Raw genomic sequence first — 15,987 nt, 5'->3', positions numbered from 1 at the left:
GATGCCTGATATGACATTAACAAAAAATAAGTTAAATAAATAGTTGGTTTTGTCTTTTCCCGGTCGCTACCACCTGCCATATTTTACTAAGCACGTGTTAACTTCCGTCGAATATTTCCAGTTTTTGGATCAGCACTATTACCTAAATATCCCATACCTGAAATGTTAGTTTACATTCCCATCAGTTGGAAATGATGATATCCAAGGTCATGGTATTTTGGGATACTTAGAGGTTTGGTTCACTCTAAACGGAAATATTAAGCATGGCATATTTTGTGCTTGTATCGGCCATATTTATACACAGGGATGCGAACTGGTATATATGTACGCTTTCGTCGTATATGCAAATTTATTTTATGTGCATTCCTGTCTTTATGACAAGAAATCACTGTGTATTTTAGCCTTTCTACCGCAAGTAGTACAGTACATATTACCCACATAAAGGGTAAAATGCACGGTAATTTCTTGTTAAAACAGCGCGAATTACATAAAATATGTACGCATGCGTGCTGCTGCAGCAAGAAATTGCCGCGTGTATCGCTTTACGGCGGAAGTTTACTTGCGTACCAGTTATGTGTACATGTTTATATCACTCCAAAATATTGGGATCAGAAATAAATGGACAAAATAGCATATATTTCTCTAGTTCTTTGTCCTATTAGTACAATTTATTGACTTTGCTGCAACAAAATAGCCGTAGCCGTCAGGGACATAGTCATCCCACTGTAGCAAGACGCATAAACACACGCTCAGACACAATGCATGTGCTATGCAGAACTTTTATCAAACGGAGAATACAAAGAATCCAAAATCGGAATATCTGACTGATATTCTGGGCTGAGGGAGATCTCTCACAAACAGCCCGTAAAATGAACCTGAAGTAGTGAAAAGAAATACTAAAGGGATCATGCTAGGTCATGAAAGTGTCGTGAAGCGAAGTGGTACAAATCGGGCACGTCGTAAAATATGCCGTTAAATGTAATGCTGCGCATGCGCAGACGCGCGAGGTATAAATACAGCAGGTAGTATGCGTTGGTTCAGAAGTGAAACAAGATATTGTCATTAGAAATAGTGAGAAGTACACCGGTTCAGTCTCATCCAGCTATTTTATACAGATGAATGGAGACGATTCTAACGATAATCGCGGTCAGTTCAAATAAACGCAATCAGGTGATTATGTAACTGTGACAGCTACTTGTGGCCAATTATTTGGAATTGTATTCAATTTGTCAACTGATATGTTTAAAGGAATATTAAAGCCTTTCAAAAAACATCAGATAGTACGAACTGCAACATGACATTAAAACACCGTATCTGTACCATGTTTTAAGGCAGTAAAATTTAGAGGGCGGGGTCTTGTATACAGTTACTGGGCATACCACCTGTAACGCATTGATGTACTAAACGACTTACCAGGCCTCTGAAGTTTGTGACGGACGCTGGGACACTCATATGCGGAGTTGGCCATTTTCAAAAGGCGCTGTTTAGGGCAATCGTCTTTCAGATAAACTACAAAGCTAATGCAATTCACAAAAGGGTTAGTAATTAAGCCATTATGACAACAGTCAGACAATCAACATGGAATTACACAGCAAGCTTGTTTAATAGGTTAATGCATAGAAAGGAGCTTATAAATTATATACATTTCTTTTAATAGTATTTATTATTAAGTTGGATTAACCATGCAGTGATTTGTTAAAATGGCGATGGCATGGGTATTTTACAAAAGATAAATAAGCAACACATACAAGAATGGCATGAGTTAAACCCAGATTTTTTTTATACCAGCTGCGATCACATCTACATGAAGTGATAAATGGGCGATAGAATCCAAAGTAACGCACAAGGAGCGGGTGAGACGACAGCGTACTTAGACTATCATAGATGAAGGCTTATGTGTGAGGACTGCTACGATGACTGTGACAATCAAGCTCTCTAAAGTCGACATATATTGGTTCTCATATCACGTGCATTTAAATAAAATGCCATCATGAGTTAACAGTACCAGTAACTGACTGCATATCCAACAAATTAAATCAATATTAAATTTTAAAGGCTATCCAATGGTAGCTTGAAATTCGTGTTTTATAACTTTAACTTGGCTTTCAACCGAAATGTGTTACATTTATGTTCATAATTCTACGTTTTTAACGTGTCAGAACATTAAGACTTACATTTGGCCATGGTGCAGAAATTTGTCTAATTATACGAGCAGGGAATTTCAAAATAAACGTCAGATTCCAACTTCAAATCAGCACGTGAAGTTTAATGTGGGTAAATACAGTACCGTTACCCTGAGAGGGGAAAGTTTACACTCAATCTTAATCATGCCCAAGGAAGAAGAGAAAGATAACGGGATTTCTTCTTTATCTGAAGCCGACATGCTTACAGGCACGTTATTTTGCAACAAAATCACAGGAACTGAGTTGACGAAGGTATACACTTGTACGAGAGGGCTTAAAATAAGATTGACCTTTCCGTGTCCATCTCCAGCAGCTGGGTGGACATGGGAAGTTCACACTTATTTTCAATGGGTATCAGAAACTGGCCGAGCCCGAAAGGCGAAGGAAAGCCTGCGAGTCATAAGCAGCACGTATGTTTAAAAAATATATACACACAATGCCATGCGAAGTGAATAAACCAAACCTGAACGTTTTGTTCTAGCTTTGAACTCCAGTAGCTTCCAACCGACATCAGCCAAGCTGGCCATGTTTATAGAAGAACAAGACGACGCGACACTGTCGTAAAACAGGAAGTGCTGATTTTATGCTGTCACTCGAACTTAAAATATACTATTTTGATGTTTCAAAAAATAAAACAGAAACATTGTAATCATAAAATTATATAAAATACCATTTTAATTTCCCGTGTCATAATTTCCACTGTTTTGTTTGGTGTAAATTTATTAACAGTTTATTTTTTTCGAAGCTGTCATTTGCTACACTGCCGTCAAGTGCTATGCCGTAGTCCAGTTTCTGGTCTAAGCAGCAACAATGATGTGGTTAAAGTGTATTTTCGCATTTTCGTGTGTAATATTTTTCTTCGGACGACGAGCTGTCGCCGCTCTTCAGGACGTGACATCGGATTTATTTGGATCTGAATTTCATGGCACTGTCGCTGCCTTCGGGGATTTTAATTCGGATAAACAAACAGACATCTTCATCATCCGAGAACGTTAGTATTTGCTATGGTCAGGAGTTCCTGTGTTCAGAAATAGTACTATAGAGAGAGGAAAAAGCCAAAATCAGTGTGTTCAACGTGTAAAATAGGATTACACTGATATTATACGATGAATGGCTTAACGTTTCATAGGCTGTGTGTCAATTTCCTCTGCGTAGTTTAAGGGGGTGTGGTTGAATGTTTTCTGCTGATACTAGTAATGCTAATTTACTATTCCAACATATTATTTTTTAGCTAGCAGAAGTTACTTTTTGTAATGTGTGGGCGAGGCGTAGTTTATTTTCTTAATGCCTTTATCATTAAACAGAAAGGAGGAGCACATGCCACTTATATATACATTTTCTGTTTAATTTTTACTTTTCAGATTCTGAAGTGATAATCTTCCTGGCTGATCTGAAGATCCCATACTTCAAACCAAAAGTTAATCTGTCCAAAGAGCTCTTCCCGTGAGTATGGGCTTTTCAGATCCATTTTTTTTGCATACAGCTTGTCATTCATGTGTCAATAACACGGCCATGTTACTTTGCTAGGGACGTTATCATTAGCAGTGTGGTGCCTGGAGACTATGATGGCGATTCGCAGATGGACGTCTTGCTCACGACCTACCCGAAGGGAAAGAATACAGAGGAGACCAAAGTTACCATTTACTGGGGAAATAATCAAACTTTAGGTACTTTAATTTATTGGTATCGGTTGTATTTTATAAATTAAAATGCCAACACACCTCTGTAATTACACCCTGATAATATAAAAGTGCAATTAAATACATAATGTCTAATTATGTGACACTCACAGTATATTCATTTCACTTGCCTTTTTGTCTAATTTTTGTATTTTGTTTTCCTTTTTGTATTTCAATGTATGGCTTTATACCGAGTCATCTCTTTTTTTTAATTTTGTGCAGATAAAAATGGAAAAATTGATCTGAACATAACGTTTTTGGATGAGCCCCTGGTCATGGAGTAAGTATTTGGCGTAAGATGTTCTGGACTGCAGTAGGCAGATGTTTTGCAAGAGAAACCTGCATGGTTTTCAGATGTACATATTTAAGACCGAATGTTGTAGCAACATTGTTGAGGGAATAGTGCAAAAGGGTTGTTTTTTTTAACATTTAATACATAGTCTACTAAGAATGTATTCAGTGTTTCTCTTTGAATCGGTGTTGAATGATAAATTAAAACTGGCAGTAATAATCCCTGATTAATTTTTCTGTACCTTTTGCAGTTTTAATGGTGATATGATTCCAGACGTATTTGGTACCAATACAGACCATTCACCACGGGCGTGCTACTTCAAACAAAAGTACGAAATGACACCAAGGCTACAGCTGGCTTCTCACTGCAGCTATAGCTTTCTTTCCTTGGACCGATTTTGAGAAAATTTATGAAAATGCCTTGGCGTGACTAACTAATTTTGCTGTTTTTTATATATATGTTTTTTTTATATATATATAGCTTGTGGTGTCAAGTGTATGGAATTGATAATGATGATATGATCTCTATTCAGGAAAGTAGTATGTGAAGCAGCCCTTGAACCAACTATCTCAATGTACACCCCACATTCCAATGCATTCATTGACCTCAACAAAGACTTCACAGCGGGTAAGAGACTTTTAAATTATTCTGTTCTTTCTAAACATGCTAATTTTAATGGAAACTGTTTGTTTAGGCAGAGATCCGGTATGGGGATGCTCTGTTTCGAGTGACTCCCTTGTAGAAGCGGTTTAATGCTCTGTGTACTTCGTTCGCTCTACCAGAAGCTGTAAACATTGCTTTCATTGGGTAAATTTGAGAGACTGGATTTTGTGGCACAGCTGGGTAATTTATGTCGACGTGGGAAAAGGAGTGGCGCTATCTGTCAGACCGTAGAAGGAAAACACAGAAAATGTCTCGTAAATCATAGAGGGAACAAGTGTTGGTTTGAGTTTTAGGCCCTTGGTGGTTTGTAATAATGCGTAAGGCTGAACAGTGGCTTTATTTGGTGTTGAATGTATACAGGCTGTACAGCTTTATTATAAACTGCGGAGCACTACAGGGCATTGATCCATTATGGTTCTGAAAAGGCAAGCGGAAGGCAGGAGTCTTGCTGTGTAATGGACTGCGTTAGTGAGTCGGTCTGGCTGCGCGCCCTCCCTCGTTAGTGTGTGTAGCGCATGCTTTGGGTAAAAGCCCTGGGGATGATTTATGTGAGCCGTCTGCTGGTGTAACTGCATTCGTTCGCACCCTATTCACCAGCCTTCCTCCGAAGGGCCTTAGTCTGCTCCCTATATGCTGGTCCCCCTTCAAGAAGGAATTGGTCCACCATCCCCGTCCGTCAGCCCTCCTCCAAAAGCCATTGGTCCACCCTCCCCGTCCTTCAGCCCTCCTCCAAAAGCCATTGGTCCACCCTCCCCGTCCTTCAGCCCTCCTCCAAAAGCCATTGGTCCACCCTCCCCGTCCTTCAGCCCTCCTCCAAAACACATTGGTCCGCCCTCCCCGTCCTTCAGCCCTCCTGCAAAAGACATTGGTCCACCCTCCCCGTCCTTCAGCCCTCCTCCAAAAGACATTGGTCCGCCCTCCCCGTCCTTCAGCCCTCCTCCAAAAGACATTGGGCCGCCCTCTCCATCCTCCAACTCTCCTCCAAAGGGCATTTGTCCGCCTTTCCCGTTCTCCAGCCTTCCTCCAAAAGGCCACCCTCCCTCTCGACTGTCCCTCCTCCTCAGGGCACTGGTCCACTCCCTGTCCACCATTCCTCCTCGGAAGGGCATTGGCTCACCCTTCCTGTATGCCAGCCCTCCTCTGAAGGGCATTGGTCCACTCCCTGTCTGCCAAGCCTCCTCCAAAGGGCATTGGTACACTCTCCTGAAGGCCTTTTTTGTAGTTCTTACCATGGGCAAGGGACTCAAGATCAGTGCCCCATAAGGCTGAGACACATTCTGGTTTTCCATCTCTTCAAACTGCTAATAAGCCAGATTTATAGAGGATTAATTAGTTAAATTGGCGAAATCATTAGTTCAATCTAATGCTTAAACACTGTCTAGTGGTTGTTGGCTTCGGGTGGAAATCATTACAGCTGAACACCGGCAGCAGTGACGAAGGTGCCCTGACAGACACAGTGAGATGTGCTCCTTCACCACAGCATCGTAGGGTCACCATCCCCAGTGGGACATCAGAATAAAATCCTCATAGCTTACGGCAGCTCTCAGATCGGGTACCTAGTGTCATTGTCACAGGGGATATTTGTTGATACCGTGATGTCATTCTTTTTGGCAGACAGCTGATGTCGATCACAGCATGCTTCAGTCCCCCTTCCAGCTCACAGATATGAAAAAACATGAGGCGTTACATCCAGACCTGCCAGACGAGAAAAGCTTCAGACTCTGAATGAGTTATTCGCTAATGTACGTTTATAGAGAAGTGCAGAGTCGTTAGGGCTGAAGTCTTTCTGTGTCTTCCTAGGAGTGCGATATCACAGTTAAGTTCATTAAGCCTCGACTGAGTTGCGCCTGTGCTTTGGCATGTTGATTTGATCTGGCACTATGCCCTCATATCTGTAGGGGCTTGGATTCAGTTCCTGTGTGTGGAGTTTGTATGGAGTTCACCCACTTTTTGCTTGTGTTTCTTTCTGAGTCCTCCAATTTCCCTGCACAATCCAGAGTAGTAGTGGTTCCTCTAGTTTGCTCTGCATGTGTGTGAGAGATTGTACCCTGTGATGGATGGGATCTCTCATGGGACCAATGCTTACATCAGCATCGGTCCCATGTTTCAGTCTTGGTCGATATAGCTGGCCGATATTTAGATTTTATTCATTATTTAGTGAATGTGCTGTTATGCTATTTTAGCTGATATTTAGTCAATATTCAATCTGTACACTATTATGCTGATATTTTAAATAGCGTTAATTTAGTTTAAAATCGGCATTGGTTTTCCACATTAGCAAAGGTGCTCTAGTTAATGCTGTAGTTAATGTTGTAGTTAATGTTGATTCTGTGAGCTGCTAACTGGAAGCCTACCAGTTGTGTGGCTGTTTTTCTCTTTGTAAAAGGGGACAAAAGAGTATCTGTCTACGCTAGTGTTTCTGAAACCAGTCCTCGGGGAGCCTCGGACGGTCCACGTTTTGGCTCCCAGGGAACTGGGAGAGAGCAAAAATGTGGACGGCCGGAGGGTCCCTGAGGACTGGTTTGAGACATACTGCTCCAAACTACCTGTAAGTATGAGACGATGTGAGAAATGCGTGGGGTTAGGTCTTTCAACACCTCGGCTTTGATTAGCCCTCTGAAGGAAATGTCCATTATCGATATCAGCAAAAATTTCCACGTTAACTATTGCTTGATAGCCCTTATCCAGTAAACAATTCAGAAACTGCTTGATTGCGAATATATTGTACTTTTTACTTTCATTAACATACCAAATGCTGGTTATTTTAGCCTGTGGCTTGTAACTGTTGAGTATGACCAGGGTTTCTCAATATCCAAATCTAGCCTGATTGTTATAGAGACTTGGCTCCCCGTTTTTTGCCCTTTATGGTGTGCTTAGTGAGTCAAAAATCACAGATAATTTATTTGCTGGGGGGAGGGGCTTAGTGGTGTCAGCCATTGGTGTACTTAGCAAACCATAAAATGCATGCTGGTTCAGAACAGCGCTTTATCTCCCTATAATGTTTTTTAACGCTCAATTGGTTTGTAACGCAACGATTTTTTTGCATCAGCTGAGAGAGCGTTACCTATTTTCTCAACCACTGAGTAAATAAATCTATTTCATCCCCTGGGTAATTTTCATGTCACTTTTCCCGTACCCTCTTGCTATGAATACATCTTGCCTTAAAAAATGAAAACATCTCTTTAAAAATGAAAAAAAGAAAACAGCAGAACAAAGTCCTTGGATATGAAAATGCATCTGTGTGGGACCTGCCTGGGGTCCTTGTGCCTTCCTACAGGGGCGTGATGTTTAAGTGCAGTATTAATTAATTATTAAGCCTGCGGTGGATGTGGACTTTACTCCCACCTGGCAACCTCTCTTGTTTATGGATCTGGACATTAAAATTCATAAAAGCGATGATGGCATGTGGACCTTTCCAGCAAGGCCAGGCGCGGGGCGCGCCGGGACGAGCAGGATTGATCCGAAGCCTCCCGCATACTGATGTCCTCCCGAAACACTCCCTCCTCCCCCAGGAAGTCGTGCTGTTTGACGTGAGTCAATATGGCTGATGGGTGTCCCAGTTACATGCCTGACGAGAGAATCTGCGCAAAAAATAAAGCAGGCCCTCGACAGGGGCTGTGACGTTTAGCGAATCATCAGGATTCCTGAGCAGTTTATCGTGCTGTATTTATTTTTAAAAATATATGCTAACTAGCACACAGACGCGGCGTGAAAGCATGTGAAAGCTTGCTCTGTTTGGAGCTTTTTTCTGGCTCATTCTTTGTCTTTTTATCGGTGGATGAACGCCGTCCATAGCACCGTTTTCTGACCAAACCGGGGCTTCGGAAATGACCCCTATGGCTTCCTGTCACCGCGGTCCTCAGCCCGCCGTCTGCCGATTGGCTGTAATGACAGAAAGAGCTTTCTGGATCTCTGCAGCCAGAGAGCAATTGCAGTGGATTAGCAGAGCCAAATGCCACCCCATAATTACCGCTGTCTAGTGTGCAGAGTCGTTGGGTGGGGGGCGGGCAGCCAGAAAGCAAATCAGAGTTTGTTTCCTCTACAGGACCCACCTCCTGTTGTCTGGGACACTTGGTAGTGATCCTTAAAGCAGAGTGGGGGTGGCGGCATGAGAAAGATCACCGGCGAATTGGGCCTCTTTAAATTATTCTTGTTCCTTTGGTTTCCATCCATTGCGTTTTAGGCGCTGACGCTGTTAAGTTCCCGTAGCGCGATATAAACTCTGACGAGATGTCCGCTCTCATTGTGGTCTTCTTCTGCCAAGTAGCTGTGAGGTTTTTCTCTTCTTTTTTTTTCCTCTCTCCTTCAAGGGCTCCCACTCCTCGTTACCGATTGCATGTTAAAAGACAAATGGAAGAAGAACAAGACTAGTATCATAGGAGCTTCTCCGCTGAGAATTTAATGAACCAATTTGGATAACGTTGGAGGGGTGCGGGTGTAATTTCTCTTCTGAGTCTTAGCCTGTGCGGGATCTGGAGTAGCACATAGCATCCGCCTCTCAGCCGTCTGTGGTCTTTACGGAGATCTGGCCACGGTTGGGAATTGTGAGCCGTTCCATGCGGGGTGGATGGCGTCCACCCATTGACCTCCGTGGACCTTGGTTCCCAGATCACAGTTCTGGTCCTCGGGGTCTCATTTACGCTCCTCGTTGGACCATCCCCTTTGTCCTCCTCTTGCTCTTATCCCGTAGGAAGGTCATGTCTCTATGGTAACGTCGTACACTTCCCAGTGTGAACCTCGTGTCGTGTCGGCTTTGTGTCTCGGCTGGTGATGGGGGCGAGCCAGGACAAATTAGGTAAGGTGTAAACAGCCGGACGAGCGGAGATGGGTTCTTCTAATAGACCCGTCTCGGCGTAGACGGGAGGCGTTATGCTGCTTGAGGGATCCACGCTGAAGCCGACGCCAGCAGGACTTACAACGGAGGGCCAATCGGTGCTTAAAATGGAAATGAGCTTTGATACCCTTCCAGCTCAGAAAATTACCCAGTGGGAAGTCTCGATTTATTTATTTTTTCCACCAGCATCGAGCCTCTCCGGGAACGCGTATCTCATGCTGCATCACGATAACGCTCACGCCAAGGCCCTCCTTTCAGGCCTAAGGCCAAAGCGATCCGTTTTAAAAAGGTGGTAATAACCAAATAATTATCAAAGTCATTATGCGCAAATAGGCACGGCAATACCGAAACTGCGGCGCGGCGGGTTGCTTAGCAACCTGGCATCACGAGACTCCCCGCAGAAACCAATTAGGCAACCTCTTTTTTTCCCTGGAAAAGATGAGTAAATTGTTAGAGTAACATTAAGCAAACAGATCTGCTGTATTAAGAGGTTATCGGCATGGGAGTTTATTGAAGGATTACCTCCAGATTAAAGAGCGGGTTCTGCACGTCGGGTCTGGGTTTGTCCTACTGACGTCCTCCTGTCAGAGTTTTGGCTTTTATCTGATTATTGTCATTTTCCAATGCATTTTGCCCAAACCTCGCATCATATTGCCATAGATTTGGCCAGTACAAGTCAGACCTGCACGAATCCCTTGCTGATTTAATTGAACTTTCAGCACTGTGTTGCTTTTCTCCGTTTTCAGGAGGTCTGCCTATGCACCAGCATCAGATACTAATCAGACATTTCTAAAAATTCCTTAAGCCTTCTCGTAATTTGGTGTGAAGTGGAACACACCGGAATGTGCCTTTGAGTGTTTAATTGCATTAGTTTCTTTCCCCTCCCGCTTTTCTAAAAATGCCGTTTTGGCTTTCGAACCCCGTCGAGTGGCCCAATCAAAGTCCCGACTGGCATCCTGTCGAGAGAGTGCACAGAGCCTCGCAAAGCGCCTGCGAGACAAGCCGCTCGAGAGACTCGAGTGAATCCGCCAGTCGCAACGGCAACACATTACGGTATTATGCACCGAACCAGTCATCCAGGTCAACTCTCATTCGTTATTCATAACTCCCAATGTTTTAGGGCTTTTTGTAGGTTAATGTACATGAGCACATACTTATCCACCCACAAAAGCACAAGAGCATCATCCAGGTAGCTGTTTCACATGCTGTGCACATGCATGCACATGCATGCGACACGTGGATATGGCCTGCCATGACAAACGCTTGGCATGAGATTATAGATGTATGGTAAAAATAACATATTGTATTAAATGATATAAACGTATTTGTGACGGATTACCGGGTGACGGATAATCCTCACTAGAGAAGGCTGGGGCCCAGGCCCCGTGTCGCTACACCCCCCCAGGCCCCGCTCGACACATTTGCATGGTGGGGAACTTAATTCCGCCAGTAGAGAACTAATTAAAACTCGTGTGCATTAACAGCGCTCTGAGAAAAGGCAGAAATGCTCACCGTGTCGCCCCCGTGTTAATGAGCTCCGCGGGCTAACGGGGAGGGTTCAATTATAATAATCGATGTCACTACGATTTGGATGCTGGCAGGGGGGGGGGTGTCCATAGCATCCATGAAATCTTACCGCTTATGATACCTTCTCTTGGTTCTGCGTTTGCCGTCTGTGGGAATGGGAGTAGTGCCTATTAGAGGCCGGAATTGCGCATGCAGGGGCGGCTTTATTATTTCTGTGCTCTGCCACCCGCTCTAGTTTAGCAACCGCTTGTGACCAGTAGGGGGCTTCCCAGTCTTAGGGGGCCCCATGCAAATGCGTAGTACGAGTGGCGGTAAACATCGCCCCTGTGCATGCATCGAGAAGGTCCTGTTGCTAAAAACAAAATGGCGGGACGCCGTGGTGCCTGCCCTACATCGGTGCTTTAATCCGCCTCTTCGCGCGCGGCCCTCCTGACAGATGTGTGCGTGGAGATACCTCTCGCATTTTGTCGGCCTGTGTGAATAAATGTATGTAAAAACGCTGCCTTTGGTGGCTAGAGTGTATTGATAAATGTGAGTGTGAGAGTTTCACATCGCCAAAACGGCGCCACTTTGATCATTATTTATTTTTTTAAGTCTAGTCCAAGTTTTCAATCTTTCTGAAACCAGGGAGGCCCAAATTAGCTAGCCTTCCCCCTACGTCTCATCGTGTGAATCGGTATTTCTCGACCTTGTCCTCCCAACTCCCATTTGCTCCCTTCCAGCTCCACATTTTTGCTCGCTGGGAGCTGGGAGCAAAAACGTGTTGAGAAACACTGACATAAGTAAATGAGATCTGGGGGGTTTAATATTTCTTTCCTGGCCGGGGTAGTCACCCTTCAATATTTTTCCTCCCCAGAGGGGGGGGGTGGTATTTTTTGCATCATGTAAAGCAGATTACAGTATCGACTGCATGCTTGTGCCTCTGCGGACCCCCGCTGCTATTCCTTGGACCACTGGCAGGAGGCGGTATGATATACAGATGCTGTCTGAGCACAGGGGGCAGGAGCGCTGCCATGTGGGGGTCCCTCAGTGAGGCAGAAAGTGGATAAGAAGATGGAACAAGGGGGGGGGGGGCTTAGTGATGTCTCTCCTTATGCTCCCCGTGACCGGAGTGCTTCAGTGACCCTGAAGATGCCACCTACTGGCAGTAATAATGAACAGACATTATTGGGCTTTCCAGCAGGGTGTCTCCCGCTCTCTCGGTGATGCTTCTTTTAATGAACAACACTGCTGGGTCCCTGATGATGCCTGGCTTTGGTGCTCACCAGGCTGATACGTTACTCGAACCGCCCTTTTTAAAACCGTATCCAGAACGGTAATCGGCTAACCCGTCAAGCACCTCGATAATGCATAAATAACACGGGGCACTTTATAGCAGAAAGGTGAAACATTGAGGTTTCTGGCCGGGACTGACTGGATGGAGAGGAAGGTGAGAGAGCAACTTTCTGCACGTATTGATCACATGACAGTGTTTGGAGGATGCTCTCCTTGGGGGGTGGGGAGTGGCCTCAGTGACAACACACTGCTCTCCTGTAAATGTCAAGGGCTTTTTCTTTGTCTCCCATGGCAACCAAACCACCCCGCACATTTTTAGCGGGTACAGGGAAGGGGACAGAGAGGAAACTTCAACTAAGTGCCAAACCTGCCACTCTCTCTCTCTCTCTCTCTCTCTCTCTCACTCACACACACACACACACACACACAGGCTTGTACTCATGTACTCTACATTCATTTCTATGGGCAAAACCCCATCCAAACAATGACAACCTTAACCCCCACCCAGCCCTAAACTTAACCAAAAATAACCAAACAAAATGCATAAACAATAAAAAAGAAATTCCCCCCAAGCCCCCGATTACCAGTGCTGATTTTAATGTTTTGTTTTTAGATGTTTAATTATATTTCTAGTGTTCTATGTATTTGTTTTCATACCTCCCCTTGATAGTTTAGCCAGGCACTGTTTGCAGTCCACAGTGCTCTCGATTTCGTTGTTAACTTTGAAGTACCACACCACAGACATTCTGTCCTTTTTTTTTTTTTTTTTGCTCGATAATGATTTCGCTAAAGATCTGGTAGCAGGTATAGGCACCGGCAATGTGTGACAGTACATGAGCGTGGTATCGGACCCGGTACCAGTATTAGTGTTGGTACCAGTGCATCCCTATTAAAAACCCAGTGCAGGAGTCCATAGGTTTAATCTGTCCCTGTTTGAGGTCACTGGCCTGTTCACATCAGGTGGTGGAGTCACAGTCCGTTGGCCGAATAATAGGCTAACAAATCAGCCCCTCTCAGAGCCATTAAACTCTCGGGGAGCGGATTGTGAACCTTCAGCAGCGCCCCCAACAAATAGGAAGAGGCGTCTGGGAGATGGGATCGGAGACGGGCGAGACAGGTCGAATCCCGGCGCACCACGGTTCAATGGACACTAATGCCAACCATTAGAGGTGGATGTCAGGACTCGTTCATATTTCAGTGTGCGGAGATGAGCTCTGAAATCTGATTGGTTATGGTCGGGGTGGGGGGTGGGGTAAGTGTGGTCTTTAAGCTAATAAAGGCGGTTTGTGGCTCAGCTGGTTAGACCTCAGTATCTGTGATCAAAAGGTCATCAGATTGAATCCTTGGCAGACCAGCCACGTCTCTGTTGGCCCCCTGAGCAAGACACTCAACTGTATATATGTCTCAAAAGAAAGTATATGGGATAAGTGGAATCAAAAAAGAATTCCAATGTACTTATGCTCGAAAGAAGGAGGAATGTGAAGAAATGGTTGCCACCCAGTAGACAAGCATTATCTCATTCATACCGTCCAGACATTATATCGCAGCGCGCAGTATTTTGACATTTTTTCAAAAGCTATGTTATTCTTGTGTTTTGAAATCCAGGGGAAACAATTCACGGCAAATGTTATCGTGGGGGACCACCACCCTCGGCTAATTTTCTAACACTTCACTAACACTTCAAAATACCACAGTTCGCTCAATAAATCACAGTCTCCCCAAAATACTGCAGTATACTATATTACCACAGTACAACCAAAGCCTAGCCTGAACATGGTTTGTATACTTCCACTCCATTAGCAGTGACTTGGATTCGCGGGGGCGGGGTCTGTATTTGCCACAGCGCCTCCTACAGGCCACGCGGGCTTCTGCCTTTTTCCTCTGGTCAGCCCCAGCTGCGGCATGACCTGCATGTGTCGGTACGCGAGACGCCCTGAAATTACATGGAAAGAGAAAATCCCGCGGCAGGATCCTGCCGGCAGATCCCGCACCGTGTCCTTCAGGAAGGTGCTTAACCTGAATCACTTCATAAAATATGCATCGGGACTCCAGAACCGCGTGTCTCCTGTAAAGAGGTTTATAAAACGCTCTAATGCCTCGAAAGTGAGTCTTTACTCAGGACAAAGAGGCTCATGGGAAAAATAAACTGGCAAATGGCAGGTAATCACTGTTTTAAGATGACTGAAGTTTCCCTCAAGCCCAGAATGGTAGTTAACTTTTGATGTGACTGACAGGCTGGTTTATCCATGTTTAGTTCAGCTTTGCTCAGTAATAGAGACATGACCATTAAATAGAGGTAGAGAGATAAACACTGGTAGGCAGGTAGTTATTATTATTATTGTTATTATGATTATTATTATCATTGTGATCATACCAACCATCCATCTATTTATCTTTCTGCCACTTATCCAGTACTGGGCCGCAGAGGCCTGTTCCACAGACCACCAGGCGGGGGGTGTGCTCTGGGCTGGATTCCAGTCCATGGCCTGGTGCACAAACACACACAACCTTGCCTGTCGATATAGAGAGGGCAATTCACAAAATCATTTGCTATTTGGTTGCGGCAGAGACCCCTGCAAACACATGCTAACTCCACACACAGAGCGAGGCGGTCTTCATCGCTGCTATCCTCATCATCATCACCGTCGCTTTTATTAAACGAAGGTGAATTGGCCGAACGCGGAGCCTGGTGCCTGGGCGGCACGTGGAGGCTGGCTGGGCATTGCGGGCTACTCACAGTGGGATAAAACACAATTCTGCGGGGTCAGGTCAGCCCCTCTATTACGATGTCGGCTGGCTGCCTATGGCGCTCGCCCGTCGGCCAGAATGGCTTGTTATTTCCTAGCCTTTGGCACCGGCTCTCAGTACTGAGCAGATCCCCAGTAATGAATGAACCCTAAGCAAAATCGCAGGGTGGAAATGCATTTCCTCACACTTATTAGTTAAGGCCCTGCCCCCTATGCAGACGGGGGGGGGGCAGGTAAAGATTGTCTGCTTATTCAATACATAGTGCATCACTGAGAATTTTATTTAGACTTCACCAGCCTCATATAATACCTCAAATTTTCAATATATCTGAATTTTAATGGTATTGCTTTTAATATATACGCTTCAGTAAAAGCAATATATCTCACTGCACCTTCTTTCAATCAAATATTGATCCTCTTCCAAAATTGCCTTCACTTCCCTTGAAAAATATCACCTGAAAGATATGTGATAGATGCCGAGGCCTCATGCCGGCCTGTAGCATTTAGCGACAGCTGCTAAAAATAACGTGGGTTGGGAATGAGCTGATGAATAAATCAGAACCGGTCATGGGACGACGTGGATCCGTTGGACCTCGAAAGCCATCTGTCAGCACCTCTGATTGGCAGCATAGTTATGGAGGATGAGGCTGGCTTGGATTTCCCTTAGTACTGGATTTCCATCTTAAATAGCAGGATGTAGACATTGGGGTAGCATTCAAAGAACTGGAATTGTGAGCAGAAGATGTTTCCGGAAAGTTCCTGACGTTGTACATTTCAGCAGAGTACT

At 44.6% G+C, this 15,987-nt stretch overlaps 2 protein-coding genes across 4 annotated transcripts in view; one reads left to right on the top strand and one right to left on the bottom strand.

Annotated features, from left to right (window-relative positions):
- Positions 1-2,738, bottom strand: part of phkb (phosphorylase kinase, beta) — a 48,742-nt gene extending 46,004 nt beyond the window's left edge. For 2 of the 3 annotated variants that reach the window (XM_023817992.2, XM_023817983.2), the window contains exon 1: positions 2,647-2,738. In XM_023817992.2, the coding sequence (XP_023673760.2) occupies positions 2,647-2,710 (64 nt within the window). In that variant the 5' untranslated portion in view covers positions 2,711-2,738. Of the gene's footprint in view, positions 1-1,413; positions 1,518-2,646 lie in introns of all 3 variants that reach the window. The other variant, XM_023817998.2, reaches the window with a different exon arrangement.
- Positions 2,739-2,936: 198 nt separating this feature from the next.
- The window catches only part of itfg1 (integrin alpha FG-GAP repeat containing 1), an 83,605-nt gene continuing 70,554 nt past the window's right edge, over positions 2,937-15,987 (top strand). Inside the window, exons 1-6 of the mRNA XM_072718233.1 lie at positions 2,937-3,174; positions 3,545-3,626; positions 3,711-3,850; positions 4,085-4,142; positions 4,405-4,482; positions 4,687-4,781. Coding sequence (XP_072574334.1) covers positions 2,994-3,174; positions 3,545-3,626; positions 3,711-3,850; positions 4,085-4,142; positions 4,405-4,482; positions 4,687-4,781 — 634 coding nt within the window. The 5' untranslated portion in view covers positions 2,937-2,993. The remainder of the gene's footprint in view (positions 3,175-3,544; positions 3,627-3,710; positions 3,851-4,084; positions 4,143-4,404; positions 4,483-4,686; positions 4,782-15,987) is intronic.

This window comes from Paramormyrops kingsleyae, chromosome 11, assembly GCF_048594095.1.
Source record: "Paramormyrops kingsleyae isolate MSU_618 chromosome 11, PKINGS_0.4, whole genome shotgun sequence".
Taxonomy (NCBI): Eukaryota; Metazoa; Chordata; class Actinopteri; order Osteoglossiformes; family Mormyridae; genus Paramormyrops; species Paramormyrops kingsleyae.
Note: the sequence above shows the minus strand (reverse complement) of the source record. Positions and strands in the feature narration are given on the sequence as shown.